Here is a 23331-nt window from a genome sequence, read left to right as displayed (position 1 = left end):
ATTATCATTCCGGTATATTATTTTCGAATATTTATTATTAGAAACTCGAAAACACTTTATCGATAGGTTTATTGCTGTAAATAAATTTATATTTGTGTAAAGTTTTATATTAATATTATACATATATTTCACTCTGATTAAACGTGAAAAATATGTAATATACAGAAAATACTATTGAACCCTTGCAGCAAAAATTGGGCGCCCCGACAATGTCGCGCGGACATAGCCGCGCCGCGTAGGACAAAAGTTAATTCCCATGTATTATATTTCATATAAAAAAAATATTTTTATATATATAGGATCCGGATGTGAAGGATTCCAAGTGAAACGCAGATTAAGTCAGAACTATGTATTTATTAACACATATCTTCGGGCTCGTTCTCCAACAAGTGACCATAACAACACGCATCCGGTCTTTCCCAGGCATACCACACACACTCTATCTCGGCTCGTTTAAAAATCAATTCTACATTCGGTCATTCCTGACTGTCATTCGCCCTCGGATGACATTCTTCGTCTTTTATATTTTTACAGCATTTCATCTCACATTCTTTTACATTTCATCTTCTACTCTATACAATGTATCATCTTACATTCTTTTAAAACATTTCCTCTATCATCCTCAACAATGTTTCATCTCACATTCTTTTACATTTCATTTTCCACTCTATACAATGTATCATCTTACATTCTTTTAAAACATTTCCTCTATCATCCTCAACAATGTTTAATCTTCCATTCCATAAAATCATCTTATATTCTTCTAAACATGCTTTCAATTGTCACAATTACAATTTAAATCACAATTACAATCATCATCACAACTACATTTCAATACACTTATACATCAATCATTTTACAATTTACATAACAATTACAATTATAACAAATTAATCGTTACACATTTCACTACAAATCAATTTTTACATTTCAACAAAATTCAATCTTCAATAAAGTTACACATCACAATCATCACAATTACAATTTAAAATTATGTCAAGCAATACAAAACATTAAAATCAATACCTTTACAATGACAAAAGTTAAATCTTTACATCGGAAACAATCACATTTCAAAACATTACTAGAATTAGCAATAAAACATTAAAATCAATACCTTTACAATGACAGGTTAAATCTTTACATCGGAAACAATCACATTTTAAAACATTACTAGAATTAGCAATAAACATTAAAATCAATACCTTTACTATGACAGGTTAAATCTTTACATCGGAAACAATCACATTTCAAAACATTACTAGAATTAGCAATAAAACATTAAAATCAATACCTTTACAATGACAGGTTAAATCTTTACATCGGAAACAATCACATTTTAAAACATTACTAGAATTACATTTCAATACAGTTATCTTATATTCTTCTAAGCATGTAACCAAATTAAAACATGATTCAATATACAAAGCACTTCCCAAAAATACTAGAATAAGCAATAAAACATTACACTTTTCAATCATCAAATTACAAGTAAGGCTTAACTAAAAACCCTCCAGGCATTTCACTTATTCTCTAATTCACAAACGCACACTTCACTTCCATCGGTGCAACTTAAATTCTATCCAATGCCCTCGGCGATTCTCTGTGACTGTCCGAGGAATCTGCCGTCACCCCACAGATATTCTGCTAGTAATTTACCATAAATGAAGTCAACACATATTGGTTCTAGCTCACTGATACATCCAGTAAGTCTTTTCTCAATCCATGGTTCTATTTTCTTTTCCATTGAATTAACATCAATCCGACTACGACCGAGCTTGAAAGTGAATACAGTGTCCTTCGGTGTTGAAATTTTGACTGGGTCTCTTAATCCTTCTTGTGATTTAGCCATATCTTTCTCTTTGTCTTTATGTTTCTCCTCTTCTTTATTCTCATCTTCAGAATTCTTCAAATGACTATAATCCTTAGATCCTTTTCTAAATTGATCATCGGGTGGTTGATCTGTATTTGAAGACGGTATGTCTCCGTAGTCCCAAAGTCTTCCTCTTTGCAAACCATCACCGTCCATACTTCCATCAGCCAGGTTCACACCTCCATCAGCCATGTTCGCATCGTCCTCTTCATCATTGGAAACAATGAGTTTTCTTTGAGCAGACATCTCTCGTGAAGCCCGTTGCTGCAAAGGTCTTTTTCTGTGCAAACCATCACTGTTCACACTTACATCAGCCATGTTTACATCTCCATCAGCCATGTTCGCATCGTCCTCTTCATTATTGGAAACAATGAGTTCTCTTTGAGCAGACATCTCTCGTGAAGCCCGTTGCTGCAAAGGTCTTTTTCTGTGCAAACCATCACTGTTCACACTTACATCGGCCATGTTTACATCTCCATCAGCCATGTTCGCCTCGTCCTCTTGTGTTAGAATACTGACTGGTTCTCTTATTTCTTCTTGTATTGTCAAGACAGTCTTTGTTTTGGTGCTGTTACATTGAGCTGATATGTGCCCAAACTCGTTACAATTGAAACAACGAGTTCCTCTCGTCTTAAACCTACAGTCGGCTGCTAAGTGACCACGTCCACTACAATTGTAGCATCGTGAACTCAGTCTTTCTCGGTTTTCACGGTTTCTCACGGGCCCCGTCACCCTGGGTTCGTCGTCCTCTCTAATTTTCTCGCACTGCGTAATTCGCGTCTTCAGCTCCTTAATAGATCCAGCCCAGCTCAGAATCAATTTTTCGTACTTATCAAACCCAAGTCCACCAATTATGTACGCGATAATCGCCTCTTCCTCAATAAAACTACACTTGGCTGCAATCCCCTTCATCCGGTAGATATAGCTTAAACTGTCTTCTGCTTTTCCCTTTTTCTCTAACCTCAGTTCTCTGTGCACGTCCGCACTATTCAACTGATGGCCAAACTCTCTGGTCAATCGTTCTTTTAATATCGCCCACGTGATTATGCCCGTTTCCGAGTCCAAGAAGTTCTTGGCAGTTCCTTCACACAGCATCCGCCCATACACCAACTGTTGTGTCTCCGTCCAGCCGAGGATTTGCGCGTTTTCTTCGAGGCGCTCAATCCACACTGCAATAGGGCTATTTCTGCCGTTATATTTCGGCAGACCGAAATCAACCTCCAGATCTCGGAAATTGAACTGTGGTATCTCCCTCGTCGTCGTTGCCACTGGCGTCGTCTTTCTCGTCGTGGATATCATCATCGTCGTGTGGCGTGTTCGCTGACGTGACGTCACCGACGTCACGGGCTTCGCCTTCATGCTCGTACCGCGCGTCCTAACCTCAACTGTCAAAACTCCGCGTCGTCGTCTGACCGCTTCCGGCTGTCACTCGAAATGTCTTCAGGCATCCCGGACGAGCCCCCAAATATAGGATCCGGATGTGAAGGATTCCAAGTGAAACGCAGATTAAGTCAGAACTATGTATTTATTAACACATATCTTCGGGCTCGTTCTCCAACAAGTGACCATAACAACACGCATCCGGTCTTTCCCAGGCATACCACACACACTCTATCTCGGCTCGTTTAAAAATCAATTCTACATTTATATACCAGTTGCGTGCGGTGGAAATTTCTCTGTTTCTATCGCACAACGTTATTTATGTACATTTGCGCGAGTACGATACAAGAGGATGCTGTGATACCGCATCCTTTTGTATCCTAATTCGCGCACACCCAAGTAACGCTGTTCGATAGAAACAGAGATATTTCCACCGCAAGCCACTGGTATATATGTATAGAAATATGTATATTTTCATAAATAGACGTGGTCGCAAAATTAACAAAAATAATGTTTTTGCAAGAGCCTAATTGAACTTCGTACTTTTTACAACATTATATGTTAAATAGCGTTCTGAAAATTATGGATTTAAATACTGTAGCGTGGATGTATAGAGAGGTTTCCGAGATCGGAGTGAAAGACGCAGCGTGGTTATAGAAGTAGTAGATCCGTCGACGATCCAGCTCCAAATGAATGCGAGGAACAGATCCACCTAGTATTTATACACAAGATGTACTCTCAGCACAGAAAGATCATTGATTGATAGATCGCGAGACCATATTGATTGTTGTATATGGTTTATTCATATGGTAAGGCCTTTTAGACGCGAACGCGAGATCAGGTAATCTGCACTAGTAAACCAGTGGTCGACCAATCACCTAATTAGGACGAAACACACTCAGTAGTATGGGACGTCATGTGTCCTTGGCTTCCCGCTGGGCACGTGCATAATGAATATGTTTAGGTCTGACGTGTATGCATTTCCACATGTAACCGACAAGTTTCTCCTACATTTCTTCAAATATGGGATTCGCTGTTATCTATGACTGTCAAGCAAGGATAAAATATCACCGAAAACACTCCAGGGGTTGACAGTGTAACACGAATATGGGCGTAAGTAAAAAAAAAACACGTCCCACTCAGTGTGTTTTCGCCCTTAAACTCTACGTTACAAAACCATTAAAATTAATCGATTGTTCTAAAATTTAAATTATGATACAATACGATATTTTATCTATTTTAAATATTCACCAACAACCTCGGTCGAACTTATTTATTTAATTTTCTAGTTCTATTTTGCATGACATCGACGGGGTTTTATGCGGTATTGTCATAAGTAGAGGTAGGATAGTCACAGTGCTATCCATTGTTCGGCAAACCTTTAACAATGCATTTACAACCTTTGAACAATACACGGCCCCCTCAGGCTCCGGCGACTAGTTATTATACTAGAAATAAAAACAATTTAGTTGTAGGTAGAGTAAGGAAAGATAAGAGATATAAAAATTACCACTAACACGAAAACCATGTGAAATGCAAAGGAGGTATGTAAAAAGAAGACAGCTGGTGGTGTCTTTCACAGGGTTGTGCTCATGTACAATGCCCTCCCTAAGTGCGTCGGGTCTTCTAAGACCGTGGATGCATTCTTGCGAGGTGCGAGAAGACAACTCTGTGAAAGACAGTGAATATAAGTTTAGTATATATGTATTTATAATTTTGGAGTTATGTAATTATGTATGTATTACATTAAAATTAGCTAACATTGTATAAATAAATAAAATTGTCGTGCGCGGTTTTGTCACCAAAAAATTTTCTTTTTACAATTTTGTGACAATTTTTACATGAATACATAGATACAACAATTGTACCTATGTATTTTTTAATTTCATTTGAATATTCCTATAGTCTTGAATCGAATACATGCAGAGAATTATTTATCAATCAAGTTGTCTCATCAAAATTTGAAGCGTGGATTTTTTACACGTTCTTTTCGAATGAATCGCCAATTCTCAGTAGAGGCTTTGTACGTTTTCCTGTTTTGCCAAATCGCTCTAAAATAGCAGTAGGTAACGAATTAATAAAACAAAATCGTCATCATTTTCTCGACTCCAGGTAAAGTAGCAAGTCTGACGTTGTTTTCGAGATTGGCATTTCCGAAACCGATATGCGACGGTGAGCAAGTTTACGTTCACAGTAGGCGGTATTCAGATCTTCGTAACCGACGGCTTCCTCCTATTTTCGAGTCCTGCTGTTTTATTTCTTCTCGACAATCATATCGATGTCTACGTTTCATTCGATTTTATAAAAGCATGTGAGGGGAACGGTAGCCGGAGGTGTTAGCGGCACATGGGTCTCGTCTGAGTCCGTCCTGGTACGTATGTGGTCCAGTGTGGGCAGATGGCCAGTTCAATCTGGTCTGGTTTGTGCCTGTACTCGATTCTGGTATTCTCGCAGAACCGGTGCACGTCGAAACGACCAAACAACTATAAACGTACAAGAGTTGGTATCTATAGTGCAATAGCGTATCAGTGAATTGCCAAGTCCCGGTTTGAGTTTTGGTCGAATAGTAATAATAATCAATGTGACACACTAGATACGAGAGAATATATCTTCTGGATAAGTATATACAGTATATCTAGTAGTGATTCTGTGACGAGACGTCCCGCGACTTTTTTCCCGGGAATTTCTGGCTTTTCAGTTGTCTCGAGTCCCGGGACATTTAACAAAAAATTGTAGCATTTTTTAATCTCGTCTATTACGATTATTTTTCACCATCGTATTGGCGAATTTGAGTTGAATATATATTGTTGACCAAACCGCGCAAAATGGCAAAGTTTCAAAACGATCGGAAGAATGTAGGGTATCTAATGCAAATGTTGTCAGACGAAAGAGAAATATACATAGAAGAGCCTTTTAAAAAATCCAAAAATATGTAAAATATAATATTATAAACTTAGATGTAAAGAAAAAGTGTAATACGTTGATAGCCATGATAGAACGATTTTTTAAATTGTAAAACTTCGTTGAAAAATGGTTGACTGACTTGAATATGAGCCATATTTGAAACGAATCGAATATTAGCGTATTAAAAACTATTTCTCACTAAGTACATACTCAAATGTATTAAAAAAATACGCCTTTTTAATTCAATTTTATTGATGAACAAACAAAAGTCTCGAGACCCGGCAAGTCCCGGGATTTTGAAATTACCATGTCGCCGGTCCCGACACTTCAGAATCACTAATCTACATATGTATTAGCGTTAGTGCAGCTAATGTAATACTTGGCGAAGGGTAAACGTTTACTTTTAGCCATTGCATTTTCTTGTTTATATAGTGCTTCGAACAAAGTTTTAACCAGTAGAATAGGCTAGTGGTTATCATATAATGCTTTGATCAAAGTGGTCACGGGTTCAAATCCCACTGGTTTCTGCTGGCCAGACCTTGTATTTGTGACCTCGGGTCGATCGTTTCCTATCAGAGTTTGCCAATTTATCTGATTTTGGCTGTTTGATTTAACAAATTGGCAACCTTACTCATTTTCTCGCAAATCTCGAGTTCTCAGCAATCACGAATTTCGCTGAATTGTATAAAATGCTGCAAATTTACAAATTTGATTATAGATTCCTCTGTGGATGTTAATTGATATATACATTTTCTTTGTATGATATAATACTAATAATACTTTTTTTTGTCTTGAGATATGCTAGATTATTCTCCAACCCCTTGTCTTCTCGCTTGCTTTTCAACTCGCTTGTTAGAAGTACGCTAGAGTATAATGCAATTGTGTGAAATCCGCATGAAGCAAACTACTCTCTAATTATAGAAAAAGTGCAAAAAGCATTTCTTCGTTTTCTTTATAAGAAAGAGTATGGGTACTACCCATATCTCTATCCTACTCCTTTCCTCTTGGGCATGCTTAGGTATAATTCCCTTGAACTTCGGAGAAACTTCTCGTTAATTCGTTTCGTTCTCCAGCTATTGCGTGGTAATACGTAATGCCCGTTGTTGCTGGAACAGTTGGGACTTTTAACCCTAATAATTATGTGCGTGGTAGACATCATCATTTGATGGTTGTACCTGCTGCTCGCACATTACTTTTTCGAATGGCTCCTATTCCAAGAGCTATTCGACTTCTCAATGAAATCGTTGCTGCTGTCCCTGAATGTGATATTTTCCACCTTGGGGAGGTTTTATATGAAGGGGCAGTATGAAAACGTTGACCAATTGCGTGAAGTACCACACATAACACATTGCCATTGTAAATTAAAATTAGTACAGCATTTTTCGTATGACGTATGCTCTGAATGAGCTTTTTTTCTTATTGCATTCTTCTGTAACTCCTTGAGCATTTTTATAGAATTGTATGTATGCTGTATACCCAGCGTATAATGGTCCGTACGCACCAAACCAACGACGATTTTGGGCCAACTTTTAAAACCAGTAGCGTACAAAATATCGAAATAAAAATTAAATTAAAAAATTGAAATTAAATATCAAAATTAAGCTAAAGAGCGAGATTGAGCTAAAATTAGATCATCGTTGATGTTTTGAATTACAACAATGTTTTGAATTACGACGATACGCATTACAACCAGAGAAATATTATAATTTCTCTGATTACGAGCGAAAAAAACCCTGTTGTTATTTCTTATTAAAAGTCGTCACGATATACTACCGTGTTTCCGCCGTCGATGAAACATTTAACAAAAAAACTGTCGGTGATGTGTCAAAGGGTTTTTTTTTCTTTCGTCGAAATAAAATTAATAATCACACATTATCCGATAAATTTTACCTCTGAGATGGATTTAATTATTTGATTTATTTCGACGAGAGAAACAATTGAAGACATTATCCGATAAATTTTACCTCTGATATGATTTAATTAATTGATTTATTTCGATGAGAGAAACAATTAAAGACTAAAAAAATTTCGATTGATATACCGACAACGCACCGGATTGCGACGATTGCTCGGTCACCCATACTAATACATGGGATATTCTCAGTAACTGCGCATTACGGGGAAGTAAAAATAATAATTCTTTGATTTTTTTTCGATCTTAGTGCGTATCTTCGTAAGTCAAAACATCTTCGACAAACAAAAGTCGAGGATTACCTGTATGTGATTGTTGATGATCTAATTTTAGGTCAATCTCGAAAATTTATTTAAATTGGGCATGTTCTGTTTTAACTTTCAATATTTTATTTTAATTTTAATATATTGATTATTATTTTATTTTGATATTTGAATTTAATTTTAATATAATAATAATAGTTTTAATTTTGATATTTAATTTCAATTTTTAAATTTAATTTTTATTTCGATATTTTGTACGCTACTGGTTTTATCCTGCTGGTTAAAACGTTGGCCCAAAATCGTCGTTGGTTTGGTCCGTACGTAGCATAATACATACGTGGGAGTCGCAAGTAAAAAAAGATTTGCAACTTCCAATGAACTACGCATACTATATGTGTATAGATACTAAGAGTAGTTCGTTAGAGGATGCAAACGAAATGGTTTTCATCTACGTGTTTGGGTTGTACATAAATACACGATTCTGATTGGTCAGATAAAATGTTCTGACCAGTAGGAATCGCGTATTTTAAGGTTCGTGTATGCTAAACTTTTTTGATTAATATTAATTCAGATTTAGTTTGTCTACCGTAAAGATTACTGAAATTAAATATAAATATGTTCTGCATACCTATGAAGTTCATTACCGGTAAACTGGTAAATGGCTAGAAAATGGCCAGGTAAATTTGTCGATAAATCAGTACTTGTAACGGTAAATTCATAAATTATGAAATATATCCGAGACTATAAAACTAGATGAAATAGTTTACATAAGATGAATTTTACCGATCACTGAAATAGTAGCATGATTACAGCCATTTTCCATCTTTGAAAAATTTGATTTTTGGATGTCCAAGTAAGAAAATTCGTATATAGCCTTCCGTTCGTTCAAAACCTATTTATTAACTAGCATCAACCTTTGTCCTAAATTCAAGGTGTAAGGACTCACTGTTGATATATTGTCATTTTTATATTTCGTCTGGAAACTCGTGAGAACGATAAAGACGCAAAACACTGAATTGTACGGCATGCACGTGCTCGTGGTTTTTAACTGGGAAGGGCTTTGTTTCTTTAGGTCATTGTTAATTCATACGATCTTATTATTTCAACAAGCTTCTCCTACATTTCTTCAAACATAGGAATCATCTTTATCGATTACTGTCACAACCATGTTAATAGATTAAAAAATCACCGAAAACACTGTAGTGGACGAGTTTTAGGAAAGTCGCGACGGCACAGACTAAGCATGCAAGCGTTTTTTTTCTATATTTTACCGGTATTTATAGTCGATCCGATGTAGCGTGAGACGCAATGTGTTTTAACAATAAGGGCGTAAAATTATTTATTTATTTTTATTAAATTATTTCTTATTTTTAACTATAAAATATTATTACAATATAATTCAACGCAAATTCTTAAATAATATTACTGTAAGTTTTACTATCCATAACATGACGTTGACAATAATTAGTTTTATCGTCTAAAAGATATAAATATCCATTAATATAAAATATATACTTATTCCAAAAATAAATTAACAATATCAACAACTTACGTATTTTATATTAAAATTTTATTTATGTAAATATTTCCAAACACGAACTAATAACTTATAGAAAATAAAAGTCAATTCTACCGACGGCTATACGCACGAACGATGTCGTATTTCTTGACCAAAATGCAATGCGAAACTGAAACGAAATGTGATTGGCCATCGCGGGTCGAGTGGGGGGTGAATGCGATAGCATGTTCAGCTATAACTAAAAATTAACCGATTTATCGGTAAATTTAGACTTAAAAAACTTTATTCGTTTAATAGACAAGTTCAATGTAAATATTTTATATCATTCTCTATTAAATTTCATTTCAAGAAATTTTCTTATTTTTTTAATAGTTCAACATTAATCGGATAAAACACAAGTATTCGTTTGTTTCATCGCGTACATTTGCGACGCATTTCAGGCGTGTAGCACAAAGTTTAGTGACAGTGATGCGTATGTGTTTTATTATGATATTATGACGTCAGTGATCGGATTGTTTTCACTTTCTGTTGAACTTGTATTTTGCATAGAGTGCAGTTGGCAAAAGTGTATCGAGATCGCGTCCGAGGACCAAGCCATGCGCCGCACTCCCGCAGTGAGTCCCGCGCCACGGCCGCAGCGCGAATGTCCTCTGAGGCGCACCCATACTAGTACCAGTACTCGTACTCCTCCCCCCCTCGCCCTCCCCCTCCCCACCACCGTCTGTACTCTCGCTGTCTCGTTTTATAGACCTATGTTGTCTCTTTCTCGCCACTACTCTAGTGCGTATACACATGCCCACACACACGCGCACGCACACATGTTTAGAGCTGTGCGTGAATGCAATGTATTTTTGTCGCAGAATTAATTGTCAAATCTTGGTAAATAAACAAGGAAGTAAGTGGATACTTCGATGTCATTATTTTGTGTTCGGCGAAGGTGGACGATGTGTGTAAAGTTTGAAAGTTTAATTGACAACGATCGAGCTTATCTTTGTTGCGCCATTATGGGTGCACTTGTGCGTGTCTGGGTGTGCATACATACTTCTGTAATCCTTGTTTTGATATTTGCACTCGGAAGGTTAATTTTATCGTACGCCGTCAATAGATCACCTTTACAATTTGACCGGGTCACCGACGATGTTGCCATTTTTCATAGAAAATGTTGAAATCGTACGTCAACACGTACACATTATATATGTATAGTTATCCAAGTGTGTTTTTTTATGATTTTGCATTCAATTACATGCAATTAATGAAATTGTAATCAAATAAATTTTTACTTTTTTGTCAAACATTCGAAACATTTGAAATTATTCGTCGTTTATTTTTTATTTTATTCTTGAATTTAGTGCGTTTTACATACGAAGGTATATAATTTCTTTAGTTATTATTTTGTTTCTTTTCTTTTCTTTTATATTTTTGACCATTGTGGCGCATTAGGAATTCCTGTAATGCTATAATGGTCCAAACTTTAAATAAATAATATTATACTTGCGATTTTTTTTATAAACGTAAACTTTTATTTTTAATGGAGCAACTTTTTGATCTGTTTTTGTCCGAATAAAAAATAAAAATTGTTGTTTTATTTCAACATTTGAATTCGAATCAACTATCTGAAAAGCGATGTTTATAAATTGTCTTTTGGACCTTAAAACTGTCCATGCTGATTTGTGACGTAGATACAGTCAACTATCCTATAATACGCTAGATCTATTCCGAAAGAAACGGTAAATAGATAAGAAGGGAAAAGAAAAATAACAAAAATAACAAAAATTTAAGATAACATTTTTCGTAAATTTTCTATTTACTTTTTTTTTTTTTAGTTGATTCAACGTGTTATAGGAGAATTGATTGTATTCATCATCATTTCCAAAGAATTATCTCTAAGTAAATATAGAGGTGGAATAAAAAAAGTACTAGAAAATGGACAATGGAATTAAACAAAGCTTATAATAAAATAAAAGTTTTAATTTTTATAAAGTAAATATTTGGTGCATTCGTTCGATTTGAGATGGTGCGTTAATAACTGGTGTCAACTATAGTTTCCAATTTTCATTAATTGAAATTTAATAATTTATTTTTGAAATTTTATCATAACATTACATTATAAATAAAACCGTTGAATTGCACGTACTTTGATGTGTTGTGGCCAAAACCGAGTGTTTCCTCCGTCTCATGTTTTTTTTTTATTTAATTGATTTGTTTGTGTATGAAATTCATACACATCTAATATATAATTTCGAAAGAGACTTTATATGTAACTATGTAAGGTGTGAGTGGGAGCATCGAAAACAAATCAAAGTTTCTATAACGACGACATCGATATCCTTGAATATTATATTTTTTCGATTCAAATAAATTTAATAAAAAAACAAATTAATGTTTACTATTAGATTGTTTTTCCATGTTTAAGCTGTTTATATTAAAAATACCTAGCGAAGCCGGGTAAAACCACTAGTATACTATAAATGTACATGCTTAATTTTTATTTATACCTACTTCATTACTAATCTAATATATAATTTCGGAAGAGACTTTGTACGTATGTAAGTATGTATGTATCTTTGGTTGGGAACTTCATAAACAAGTAAAAATTTCTATGACTACGATTCGATTTTTTTTTCGATCCAAATAAATTTCATAAAAAAGGAGGTATTTAAAAAACAAATGAATATTTACTATTAGATTCGCCATGTTTACGCTTTTTATATTATAAATACTGAGCGAAGCCGAGTAAAATAACTAGTAATTCAATAAATTGAATTTACATGTCATTTTAATTTCTTATAATTACTAAACTTTTTATTAACTATCAAGAACACTCGATCTTACTAATATCGTTCAATTTGGTGTCCGAGTCGGTACATTTTGAAGTGACAATTTAAATTTAGCCGCTTTCGTCTTGATCAAACTTTTGCAAAGACCCGAGAATATGAAACATTTCCTTATATTTTTGGTCACGTAATGGAAGAGAACGTTCAGTAGTAGTAGTAGTACTACATGACGCCCGAGAATTCGAATATTGGCAATATAGGTCGAGGAGAAAAGGGTAGTGAACGGAACAGGTTGCATAGCAGTGCGAAATAGCCCGGTCCAGCGCACGGTCGAGTAGACGTGTAGTCGAGATTCGGTGGTAAACGATGCATTGTTTGCGTGGTTTATGGAATGGCATTAGTGGCAGCAGCAGCACCACCAGCAGCAACGGCATCAGAAACGAATGTGCGACGTTGCCGTTTTTCCTTCCAGCGTGGCGACCGGCCTTCAGGCGGGGGGAAGCGGGGAGGGAGGGGGGACACTGGCAGCCTGCACCCCCCTTCCCTCCGCGTTCCGTCTCCACTTTACTACCCCCCTCTGGCCGGCGAGTCGCACATGCGATGCGTCATCCGCCGCGACCTGACATGCCGGCCGCTGCGTATTTATTGCGCACACAACTGCCCGACTGATACACTCCTAGCCGAACCACTCTTTCCGTACAATACCATACATACATATGTACAAACATTTTATTCTCGGAATTCATTCATTCGAAACATCTGCAATACATTATACTTATAATAATAATAATAATACAAGTACATTGGACTTTTCTTCGAAAACATAATAATACAAATAAAAATCAATCGATACTAGACTACGCCAATGATTATACATGCACACGGTTCTTTACGTCTGCACTTGCAATTTTATTCCTGATGTTTCGATGGGTGGAGATCTGTGTGCGCGCTGGCAAGCGAGCGCGGCCGCGATCCCCGCTCGACTGGCACGTCTGCGTGCGATGCCCCGACGATCACGTTGTAAAAGTGGAGGGGGAGGCGTAGTAGGCTTTCGTGGAGGGGGAAATACGTTACTATTGGGCGGCGTGTGCTCGAAACATGGCCGCCGACCAATCGGGTGACTTTGAACCCTCCCCACTGCGCGGTCATCGCCGCTGGGCGGGACGTCCGCTCGTGTCATTTTCGACAGTGATGCTGTGCGCTCGGTCGCCTGTCAGTCCACTTTGCGGTCTTGTTTTGACAGTTCGTCGTCGTAGTCGTCGTCGACTTGACGTATTTTCTTTTTATAAAACAAAATATGCGTTGAATATTTGATGACCAAATTTCGAAAGTTTTCTTTTAGGTATTTTTTTTTTATCATTTTTAACGTAGTGTACGATTCATAATTAGGAGCAACTATAGTTTTTAATTGATTGCCATTTTTCCATCCATACATTGCAGATACTTGAGATTTGAGATTTTATTATATTTATATGCATGCGGACTACAATGTCTAAAAAAAATATGTGTCAAATTTTCTTCAATGTTGGTCGGGTCCAAGAAAATTCATAGTATTTTTATTTTAATATTAAATGATTTTCACATCTTCGATTATAACCCGTTTGGGTACTGACGTATTTTCTGAAAGCCCGCCACGCTGAAAATTTCGCCAACATTTCCAACTAGAATTATTTATAAATTCAATAGAAAGCAGAAAATTGTAGCTAATTCAAACAATTCCTAGATCATTACCCTAGATAACTACCGCCGAGGACTTTGAGTTTTGTAAAGGTGTGTTTAGACTATCAAATATGTCTTGCAATAATATAAAATAAACAAAAGAAGTCTATTAATTATTGTATTTTTCCAAAACCAGTTTCATCTTCATTGTTGTTAAAATGTAATGCTCATAATCTAAATGCCAAGCCATAATTTAAAATAAACAGCAATTAGAATTCTGCTATGGTTATAAATTCCGGTGTAGACGAATCTTTATGAATTTTGACAAATTAATGAGTCATTAATAATGACACGGAAAAATGAATACACGACCCATGTTCAATGCATTTTTTTCAATGCTAGATTTTTTCCAATGCTATCTTGTTTACTTTGTACATACTCAATATACAACGCCGATCGGCGTTGGTCAGCATTCGAAGGGATACTGAATTTTAAAATATACGTTGCAAATTAAACTAGACAATAAATATCAACCGGTAGTGAAACAGTATACATATACACATGTATGTAAATGGATAAGCTGGGTATCATTTTTTCATTTTGACTTAATTATTTTACACACTTCAATAATTAAGTTCTAACATTAAATTAGCAAGAAGTGTAGCTCGGTGGTTAAGTTAATGCTAACCACTGAGATATCCTGGGTTGGAGCCTTGGTTTAAAATATTTGTAATATTTCTGCAATGCCGATAGTCTGATTTGGATATTTGTGACTCCAAGTCGATAGTTTCCTATGAGAGTTTGCCAATTATCTGATAAGTTATCTCATTGTTGAAACCAGATTAACTAATTAATAGATTGATCGTGTAAATAAATTGTCACCAAATTGGCAACCGACTTACATATATACGTATTATTTGTCACCATTCATAATTTCAAACAAACAATTGAATAAATGCGCTGTTAGGGTAAAATAAACAAACAATTGAATAAATTCAAATTTGTTCGCCGCCTGCGTTTTTCCCACAAATTATCATTACTGTAATTTAATTTGATTGAAAGCGAAACATTTACTTATCGAAGCCACACGAGCCAAAACGCTGGATAAGGTCAGATTACCACGACGTTAACTCGGGAACAGGAAAAACGGGAACGGGAAAAAGTGCTTTTTTTTTCACTTCTCTGTTGGCAACCCTATTGCTTATGTTTTTTTTAATATCGCCCCCCCCCCTTGAAAAAAACCTGGATGAAATGTTATGAATTGTAAAAATACAATTATAAAAATAATAATTCTAACATTTAACAATTTGAATTATTATAGGTTTTTGTGCAACCATACTGACACCTCGTTTATGTGACATCACGTCTTCATACAATTGAGACGATACGTCTCAATTGTATGAAGAATGATTATTTGATAATTAAGCCAAAACTACGAGCTATATTATGTATTTTATTGTTTAAAATAATACTTTATGTGTTAATTAACATATCTGGTTTCTTGAGTAAATATTAAAATCTGTATTTAAGGTCGAAAACTCGATAGCCAAATTCGCGGAAAAGGTGGCCGCGAGCCAAATTCGCGGAAAAGGGCTTGTTCGCTATATTTATTGCCGCGGGCAAAGGGTTAAATCTATTAGAATATTTTTCGATGGGCGAACTCATCGAAATTTCTTCGTGTAAAATAATTTGTACCGTAAGCGCGCATAATGGTCTGTACGCACCAAACCAACGACGATTTTGGGCCAACTTTTAAAACCAGTAGCGTACAAAATATTGAAATAAAAATTAAATAAAAAAATTGAAATTAAATATCAAAATTAAGCTAACGAGCGAGATTGAGCTAAAATTAGATCATCGTTGATGTTTTGAATTACGACGATACGCATTACAACCAGAGAAATATTATAATTACGAGCGAAAAAAACCTTGTTATTGTTTCTTATAAGTCGTCACGATACACTACTGTGTTTCCCCCTTCGGAAATATTTAACCAACGACGATTTTGGGCCAACTTTTAAAACCAGTAGCGTACAAAATATCGAAATAAAAAATTGAAATTAAATATCAAAATTAAGCTAACGAGCGAGATTGAGCTAAAATTAGACCATCGTTGATGTTTTGAATTACAACAATGTTTTGAATTACGACGATACGCATTACAACCAGAGAAATATTATAATTACGAGCGAAAAAAACCTTGTTATTGTTTCTTATAAGTCGTCACGATACACTACTGTGTTTCGCCGTCGAATGAAATATTTAACAAAAAAAATGTCGGTGATTTGTCAAAGGGTTTTTTTTCTTTCGTCGAAATAAAATTAATAATCACACATTATCCGATAAATTTTACCTCTGAGATGGATTTAATTATTTGATTTATTTCGATGAGAGAAACAATTGAAGACATTATCCGATAAAATTTACCTCTGAAATGATTTAATTAATTGATTTATTTCGACGAGAGAAACAATTGAAGACTAAAAAAATTTCGTTTGATAAACCGACAACGTTTCGGGTTGGGACCATCGCTCGGTCACCCATACTAACACATGATATATTCTCAGTAACTGCGCATTACGGGGAAGTAAAAATAATAATTCTTTGATTTTTTTTTCGATCTTAGTGCGTATCTTCGTAAGTCAAAACATCTTCGACAAACAAAAGTCGAGGATTACCTGTATGTGATTGTTGATGATCTAATTTTAGGTCAATCTCGAAAATTTATTTAAATTGGGCATTTTCTGTTTTTACTTTCAATATTTTATTTTAATTTTAATATATTGATTATAATTTTATTTTGATATTTGAATTTAATTTTAATATAATAATAATATTTTTAGTTTTGATATTTAATTTCAATTTTTAAATTTAATTTTTATTTCGATATTTTGTACGCTACTGGTTTTATCCTGCTGGTTAAAACGTTGGACCAAAATCGTCGTTGGTTTGGTCCGTACGCAGCATAAGTAGGTTTTCCATTTTTATTAGGTGAAACGATAACGGGATTTTCTTTTATTTATTTACATCGGTGGCGACCTTGGTTTAACCGTGCCATAAGCATAACTTTCTTTAGATATATGTTTGTGTGTGATGTGGTAGACATTTATTGCAATGAACACGAAACCGTATCAGTCATTGTGGACTTTGGTGAGTGTGCGTACACTTATCGGGAATCGTCGACAGTCACCGTCTGCTCGTACATATACATATATACCTACATATACATATTTACATTTGTTGTTTAGCAATACTAAGTAATGAAAGTTTGTTTACATCTCGCGTTTGTTTTGTTTCCAGGGGCGGTCAATCGTCGGAGCACGTGCCGTCGTTGTCGGCGTATGGCGGCAAGTCGGTGCCCGTGGCGAGTGGCGTGGGGGGCGCGGGGAGTGCGGGGGGCGCCGGGGGCTCCTACGGCGGGGGCGCTCCGGTGGGGCGGAGAGCGCTGCCGCCCTCCCTGCTGCTGCCGCCTCCGCCCCCGCCGCCCCATCAGCCGCCGCTCCATCAGCCCCCGCCCCATCAGCCGCCGCTCCATCAGCCCCCGCCCCATCAGCCGCCGCTCCATCAGCCGCCGCCCCATCAGCCGCCGCTCCATCAGCCGCCGCCCCATCAAACGCCGCTCCATCAGCCCCCGCCCCATCAGCCGCCGCCCCATCAGCCGCCGCTCCATCAGCCGCCGCCCCACCAGCTGCCGCCCATCTCCCAGCTGTCCTTACGGCCGCCTCCGCCCCTGCCGAAGCCCCAGCTTCAGTCGCAGTCGCAGCCACAGCCGCAGCCTCAGACCCAGCCCCAGCCCCCTCGAACCGCCTCTCATGCGCCCCACACGCCCACTCTCGCTTATAGGCAAGTTCACCTCTAACTCTAACCACCTGTTGATGCCAACACACTTTCAATTTATTCAATACACCCACAAGCACACAACCTACAGGGTGTGTGTCCTTGTTAGGGGAGGTCGTTTTCAGAAAGCTACATTCTTTCGCATACATACATAAATACATGCATATGTACCCAAAGAAATGTTATAATAATAGAAGTGGCTTTAGGCTACGTATTTTTGTCAATTGGAAAAGGTCTGTGTTTCATAATAATTTGCCCGGAAAGGTCATTGGGCGCAATCCGACCCGTTCGCGGACATGAATGAAAATGATATGAAATGAAAGAGTATAAATTCACTTAACGTTATATATATGGTTATTTTATTTAGAATCCATGGGAGAACAAAGTTTGAACCAAAAATATATTTATTCAAAAAATCGAATAGTACTATTAAATATAAGTTTTCGTTCTGTTAAATAGCTACTAAAGCAGCCATACTCAGATTTTTTTTCTTCCGGGTTTTGGTTTCTTCTCCACGGGTAGCTACCCTTCGACGCTTACAAAACTTAAGTAAGTTAAGGGTTTTGGCGAGTTGATGTACGTCCCGCGTGATGTTGATGTACGTACCCGGAAGGGTACGTACGCGTTTGAAATTTGAATTTCTGAAAAGTGCCTGACTTTTATCCAGTTTTTAGTTTTAAACATTGATGGCGGTAGTAAAATAAAATTATTGGTATTTTTATTCAAAATAATAATTTTATATACAAATTATAGAAGAGGTATGTTTTTAAAAAACTTTTTTTTTATTACAAAATAATTTTACTGGTTTAATTATAAGTAAAGTAATCATTTAAGTAACATATTATTCAATTAACATCGTAGTTTTACAGTTTTTAAAAGTGTCATGGCGACTGCATGCATTCTACGGTAAACGTCGGAATTCTCGACAGGGCGGACCCTCTAGGATCGGAAGCGAGGCTCGGTCGACCCGCTCCTTCCTGTGATTGGCTTCTCTTTGCGATGCCAATAGTATTGCCGTGCCCTGAATTAAATCGACTTTTACCTGATGAAATACTCGGACATATACTGCCTGGTTCGCATATAATTTCGGACGGTTGGACAGCGTAGGATGTAGTAAATAGGATGCTCCGCAAAAAATTGTCCATTGAAATTATTTTTTAATATGCTATGGGTATCCACCATTGGCATGTTTCTGTGGTTTTATTTTTTTGATTAATTATTTTTTATATGAGTTAGGAGCCGCCAAACATCTATAAAATCGCCTCTTTTTTACACCCACGAAAAGAGTCCAGGGTGGTTATTTAACGGTTAATTTTTAAAAAAATACGACCACACAAACATAGAAAATATCTTTCTCATACCGAGGATGAATTTTTTTTTAAAATCTGGAGAATACGAAACCTCGATTTTGTTGATTTAAAATATCGATTTAATCGGTCGAGGCGCAACTGTCGCATTCACTCAATATATATTGATATATATTGTCGCATTCACTCAATATATATATATCGAAGAAAGGAACGGCAACAAAATAAACGTTTCGGGAATCCAGCCCTCTTAACTCTTGTGCTGACGTCTTTTCTGTTGAAAGCCAATTTCGCCAACATTTCCAACTAGAATTATTTCGAAATCCAATAGAAAGTAGGTATAAAAATTGTAGATACAATTTTCTATACAATTTCTAGATCACTACCCTATATAACTACCGCCGAGGATTTTGAGTTTTGTAAAGGTGTGTTTAGACTATCTTATATGTCTTGCAACAATATAAAATAAACAAAAGAAGTTATTAACACTTTCAATGCTGAGCTAGAATCTGTTGTTTTCGTGCTATGCTGATATTTTGTAAAATAGCTGTCTCACAAATGTTTTGACAGTGTGGGGGTCTAGACCAAGCCTGGGCAAACTTTCCATACTCAACGTCAGTGTCATTCATATTCTCCATGCTAAAATGTAATAAAAAACTTGATCATGAAAACGTGATCAGTGATCGATTCTGAGTTCGAATCAGTCAAAATCTCGAGTTCGAATTTTCGCATGATCACAAAACTTCATCTATTGTTACTACGTACATAGATAAAGTAAAAATAATAGTAACAACACTCGAAGGCTTACTCGATTTGTATACTCGAAATTATAAACATACATTTATGCACTCTTTAAGATGAATCCAAGGGCAGTCCAGGTTGTAGATCTGTAGCGGAAAGTCAAGTAATATGTATGTAAGTTAATTCGTAAAGTGATAAATCCGAGGACGGTCCAGGTCGTAGTTATATATGTAGCAGTCGGTTCAATAGTTGGGAGTCGCGAATTAATAAAAAAAAACAGGCCGGATAAATGTGAAAACGGATGAATGTCTCAAACGAAAGTTGAGCTAAGACTGAATGTACATTTCCTATGGTATTACATGATGTTCTCCAGGAATCGAATCACCATTATCGTGTAAGCAGGTAAATCGAAAAAAAATTGGCATTTTTACATATAAAGTGATAGCATTATATTTAGATCACCCATTAGGCCTGTCGCAAACACAGCCACTTTTGTTCGCCACTGGTGGCCGCCACCGGTATAACTCAAACAAGATAAATAAAATATAATATAATTTTTTTTTTCAAAATAATCCTGTGCAATAGTAGACGAACATAACGGGACAAATCTACCAATTTTACGAAAACGACGAGACAAACACAAATCACGTAAAAAACGGGACTGTCTCGGCCAAAATGGAATGTATGGTCACCCTACTATTAGTGTACATATAAGAAGAGATCGGGTTGGATGGATGCAATAGACAACTATTTTTGTGCGAAAAGCATCCATCGAACGCCGATCTTTGAATATAAGATCCAATATTGTCATACTCATGTACTTATGTAGATTTCGGGTCTACGTAACGAGCCAGAATGTTAAATTACAGAAACACAAATATCGGAAGGCAAAGATCGAAAATCGAAAGATCTTAAGTCGAAAGATCAAAAAAAAGGGTGCATGGTAAACGGTACATACTCACTTAATTTGCGCGAGCAGGGTACAACAGGAACAACAGGAACAGGCTTTTCCTCTCGTATTCTGCGCGCGCACATTAATACGGGAGGAAAAGCCTGTTCCTCTTGTTCCTGTTGTATCCTGCTCGCGCAAATTAAGTATGTACCGTTTACCATGCACCCTTTTTTTTTTGATCTTTCGACTAAGGGTGGTTTCAGACTAGCGTTTTATACGCGCGTATAATCTCGTTTTTTGAAGTGTATGTAGGCGCGTATACGCGCGTCGTTTTCCATACGCGCAACTCGTACGAGCGTAGACGCGCTTATAAGCTCGTATTATCCATGTTGATACTAAATCACCACTACCGGTTCGAACGAAAACGCCGGAATAAGCCCGTGTACGCGCGTCCGGTTTTTTGAAGCGCGAAAAGTAGCGCGCGTGTAAGCGCGTATGCCGAAACGACGTTATACGCGCAGAAAAATACGCTAGTCTGAAACCGCCCTTAAGATCTTTCGATTTTCGATCTTTGCCTTCCGATATTTGCGTTTTCTGTAATTTAACATTCTGGCTCGTCACGGAGACCTGTAGATTTCATGCAGTGTCCTGTTCATACTAGTGAAACTGACTCAACATGAATGACAATGTGATAGTTTATTGGATATTATGCACATTCGCTTACCAGTTGTGAGGCATTGAGTTTTATTTAAAAAATTTCTAAAATGTCTATAGATATATATCACTAGAAAAATGTCTATTAGGAAGCGTTTTATTTTACGAAATATTGTAACATGAATTATATACATATGTAGTTAATACTAATAAATGAAAAATAATCAGTAAAAGCAAATATTAACTATATCAGATTTAAATTTTTCAAATTTTCTTATAATAGCCTAAACAGGTATTTAAATAAACAACGGAAGTTCTCAAATTAAACACATAAAATAATCGTAAATGCTTATTTAATCATTGAAAAAGATTTAAAAGTCTGCGAAAACAAAATAGAGAACATTTTGAGCATACAAACAAGTAATTTTTTCAAAAAAGAGGACACATTCTTTTGAAAAGACATTCTAACGCATCTATAGCATACAAACAAACATATATATATATATATATATATATAGGATCCGGATGTGAAGGATTCCAAGTGAAACGCAGATTAAGTCAGAACTATGTATTTATTAACACATATCTTCGGGCTCGTTCTCCAACAAGTGACCATAACAACACGCATCCGGTCTTTCCCAGGCATACCACACACACTCTATCTCGGCTCGTTTAAAAATCAATTCTACATTCGGTCATTCCTGACTGTCATTCGCCCTCGGATGACATTCTTCGTCTTTTATATTTTTACAGCATTTCATCTCACATTCTTTTACATTTCATCTTCTACTCTATACAATGTATCATCTTACATTCTTTTAAAACATTTCCTCTATCATCCTCAACAATGTTTCATCTCACATTCTTTTACATTTCATTTTCCACTCTATACAATGTATCATCTTACATTCTTTTAAAACATTTCCTCTATCATCCTCAACAATGTTTAATCTTCCATTCCATAAAATCATCTTATATTCTCCTAAACATGCTTTCAATTGTCACAATTACAATTTAAATCACAATTACAATCATCATCACAACTACATTTCAATACACTTATACATCAATCATTTCACAATTTACATAACAATTACAATTATAACAAATTAATCGTTACACATTTCACTACAAATCAATTTTTTCATTTCAACACAATTCAATCTTCAATAAAGTTACACATAACAATTAAAGTTACACATAAATCATCACAATTACAATTTAAAATTATGTCAAGCAATACAAAACATTAAAATCAATACCTTTACAATGACAAGTTAAATCTTTACATCGGAAACAATCACATTTTATAACATTACTAGAATTAGCAATAAAACATTAAAATCAATACCTTTACAATGACAGGTTAAATCTTTACACCGGAAACAATCACATTTTAAAACATTACTAGAATTAGCAATAAACATTAAAATCAATACCTTTACTATTACAGGTTAAATCTTTACATCGGAAACAATCACATTTCAAAACATTACTAGAATTAGCAATAAAACATTAAAATCAATACCTTTACAATGACAGGTTAAATCTTTACACCGGAAACAATCACATTTTAAAACATTACTAGAATTAGCAATAAAACATTAAAATCAATA

General features: G+C 35.9%; 6 protein-coding genes across 13 annotated transcripts in view; 2 read left to right on the top strand and 4 right to left on the bottom strand.

Moving 5' to 3' along the window:
- The window catches only part of LOC143920219 (queuosine 5'-phosphate N-glycosylase/hydrolase), a 529776-nt gene that overhangs the window by 55964 nt on the left and 450481 nt on the right, over window positions 1-23331 (bottom strand). The window lies entirely within an intron of this gene.
- The window catches only part of LOC143920231 (uncharacterized), a 433558-nt gene that overhangs the window by 298966 nt on the left and 111261 nt on the right, over window positions 1-23331 (top strand). The gene's annotated exons all lie outside the window — the stretch shown is intronic.
- The window catches only part of Smr (nuclear receptor corepressor smrter), a 99922-nt gene that overhangs the window by 42242 nt on the left and 34349 nt on the right, over window positions 1-23331 (top strand). The window contains exon 3 of the mRNA XM_077442940.1: window positions 17585-18127. Within this exon, the coding sequence (XP_077299066.1) occupies window positions 17585-18127 (543 nt within the window). The remainder of the gene's footprint in view (window positions 1-17584; window positions 18128-23331) is intronic.
- On the bottom strand, window positions 343-13613 carry LOC143920210 (uncharacterized). Its single transcript, XM_077442971.1, has 3 exons — window positions 13531-13613; window positions 4771-4922; window positions 343-4701 (listed from the first exon to the last, which is right to left on the bottom strand). Exon 3 carries the CDS (start codon window positions 3230-3232, stop codon window positions 1580-1582), a length of 1653 nt encoding a protein of 550 aa, XP_077299097.1. The 5' UTR covers window positions 3233-4701; window positions 4771-4922; window positions 13531-13613; the 3' UTR covers window positions 343-1579.
- Window positions 11083-14418, bottom strand: LOC143920235 (uncharacterized). Of its 5 annotated transcripts, XM_077443018.1 has the most exons (3): window positions 12684-13607; window positions 12572-12644; window positions 12188-12283 (listed from the first exon to the last, which is right to left on the bottom strand). In XM_077443018.1, the coding sequence occupies exon 1, from the start codon at window positions 13057-13059 to the stop codon at window positions 12739-12741; it is 321 nt and encodes a 106-aa protein (XP_077299144.1). In that variant the 5' UTR covers window positions 13060-13607; the 3' UTR covers window positions 12188-12283; window positions 12572-12644; window positions 12684-12738. The 5 variants fall into 5 exon arrangements, with proteins under 5 accessions (XP_077299145.1, XP_077299142.1, XP_077299146.1 ...); XM_077443019.1 differs by having other exon boundaries at window positions 11083-12644; window positions 12684-14418; XM_077443016.1 differs by having other exon boundaries at window positions 11083-12644; window positions 12684-13613.
- Window positions 22238-23331, bottom strand: part of LOC143920212 (uncharacterized) — a 262942-nt gene continuing 261848 nt past the window's right edge. Inside the window, exons 3-4 of one of the 4 annotated variants that reach the window (XM_077442976.1) lie at window positions 22623-22977; window positions 22238-22579 (exon numbers count right to left, since the gene is read on the bottom strand). The gene's annotated coding sequence lies outside the window, so the exon portion shown is untranslated. Of the gene's footprint in view, window positions 23300-23331 lie in introns of all 4 variants that reach the window. The other 3 variants (XM_077442973.1, XM_077442974.1, XM_077442975.1) reach the window with 3 other exon arrangements.

This window comes from Arctopsyche grandis, chromosome 12 (genome assembly GCF_051622035.1).
Source record: "Arctopsyche grandis isolate Sample6627 chromosome 12, ASM5162203v2, whole genome shotgun sequence".
Lineage (NCBI taxonomy): Eukaryota > Metazoa > Arthropoda > Insecta > Trichoptera > Hydropsychidae > Arctopsyche > Arctopsyche grandis.
The sequence above is the reverse complement of the archived record's forward strand: the minus strand, read 5'-3'. Positions and strand labels throughout refer to the sequence as shown.

Excerpts from the sequence above, each read along its gene's own strand:
- LOC143920210 (XM_077442971.1), bottom strand. The coding sequence starts at position 3,232 with ATGAAGGCGAAGCCCGTGACGTCGGTGACGTCACGTCAGCGAACACGC.
- LOC143920235 (XM_077443016.1), bottom strand. The coding sequence starts at position 13,059 with ATGCCGTTGCTGCTGGTGGTGCTGCTGCTGCCACTAATGCCATTCCAT.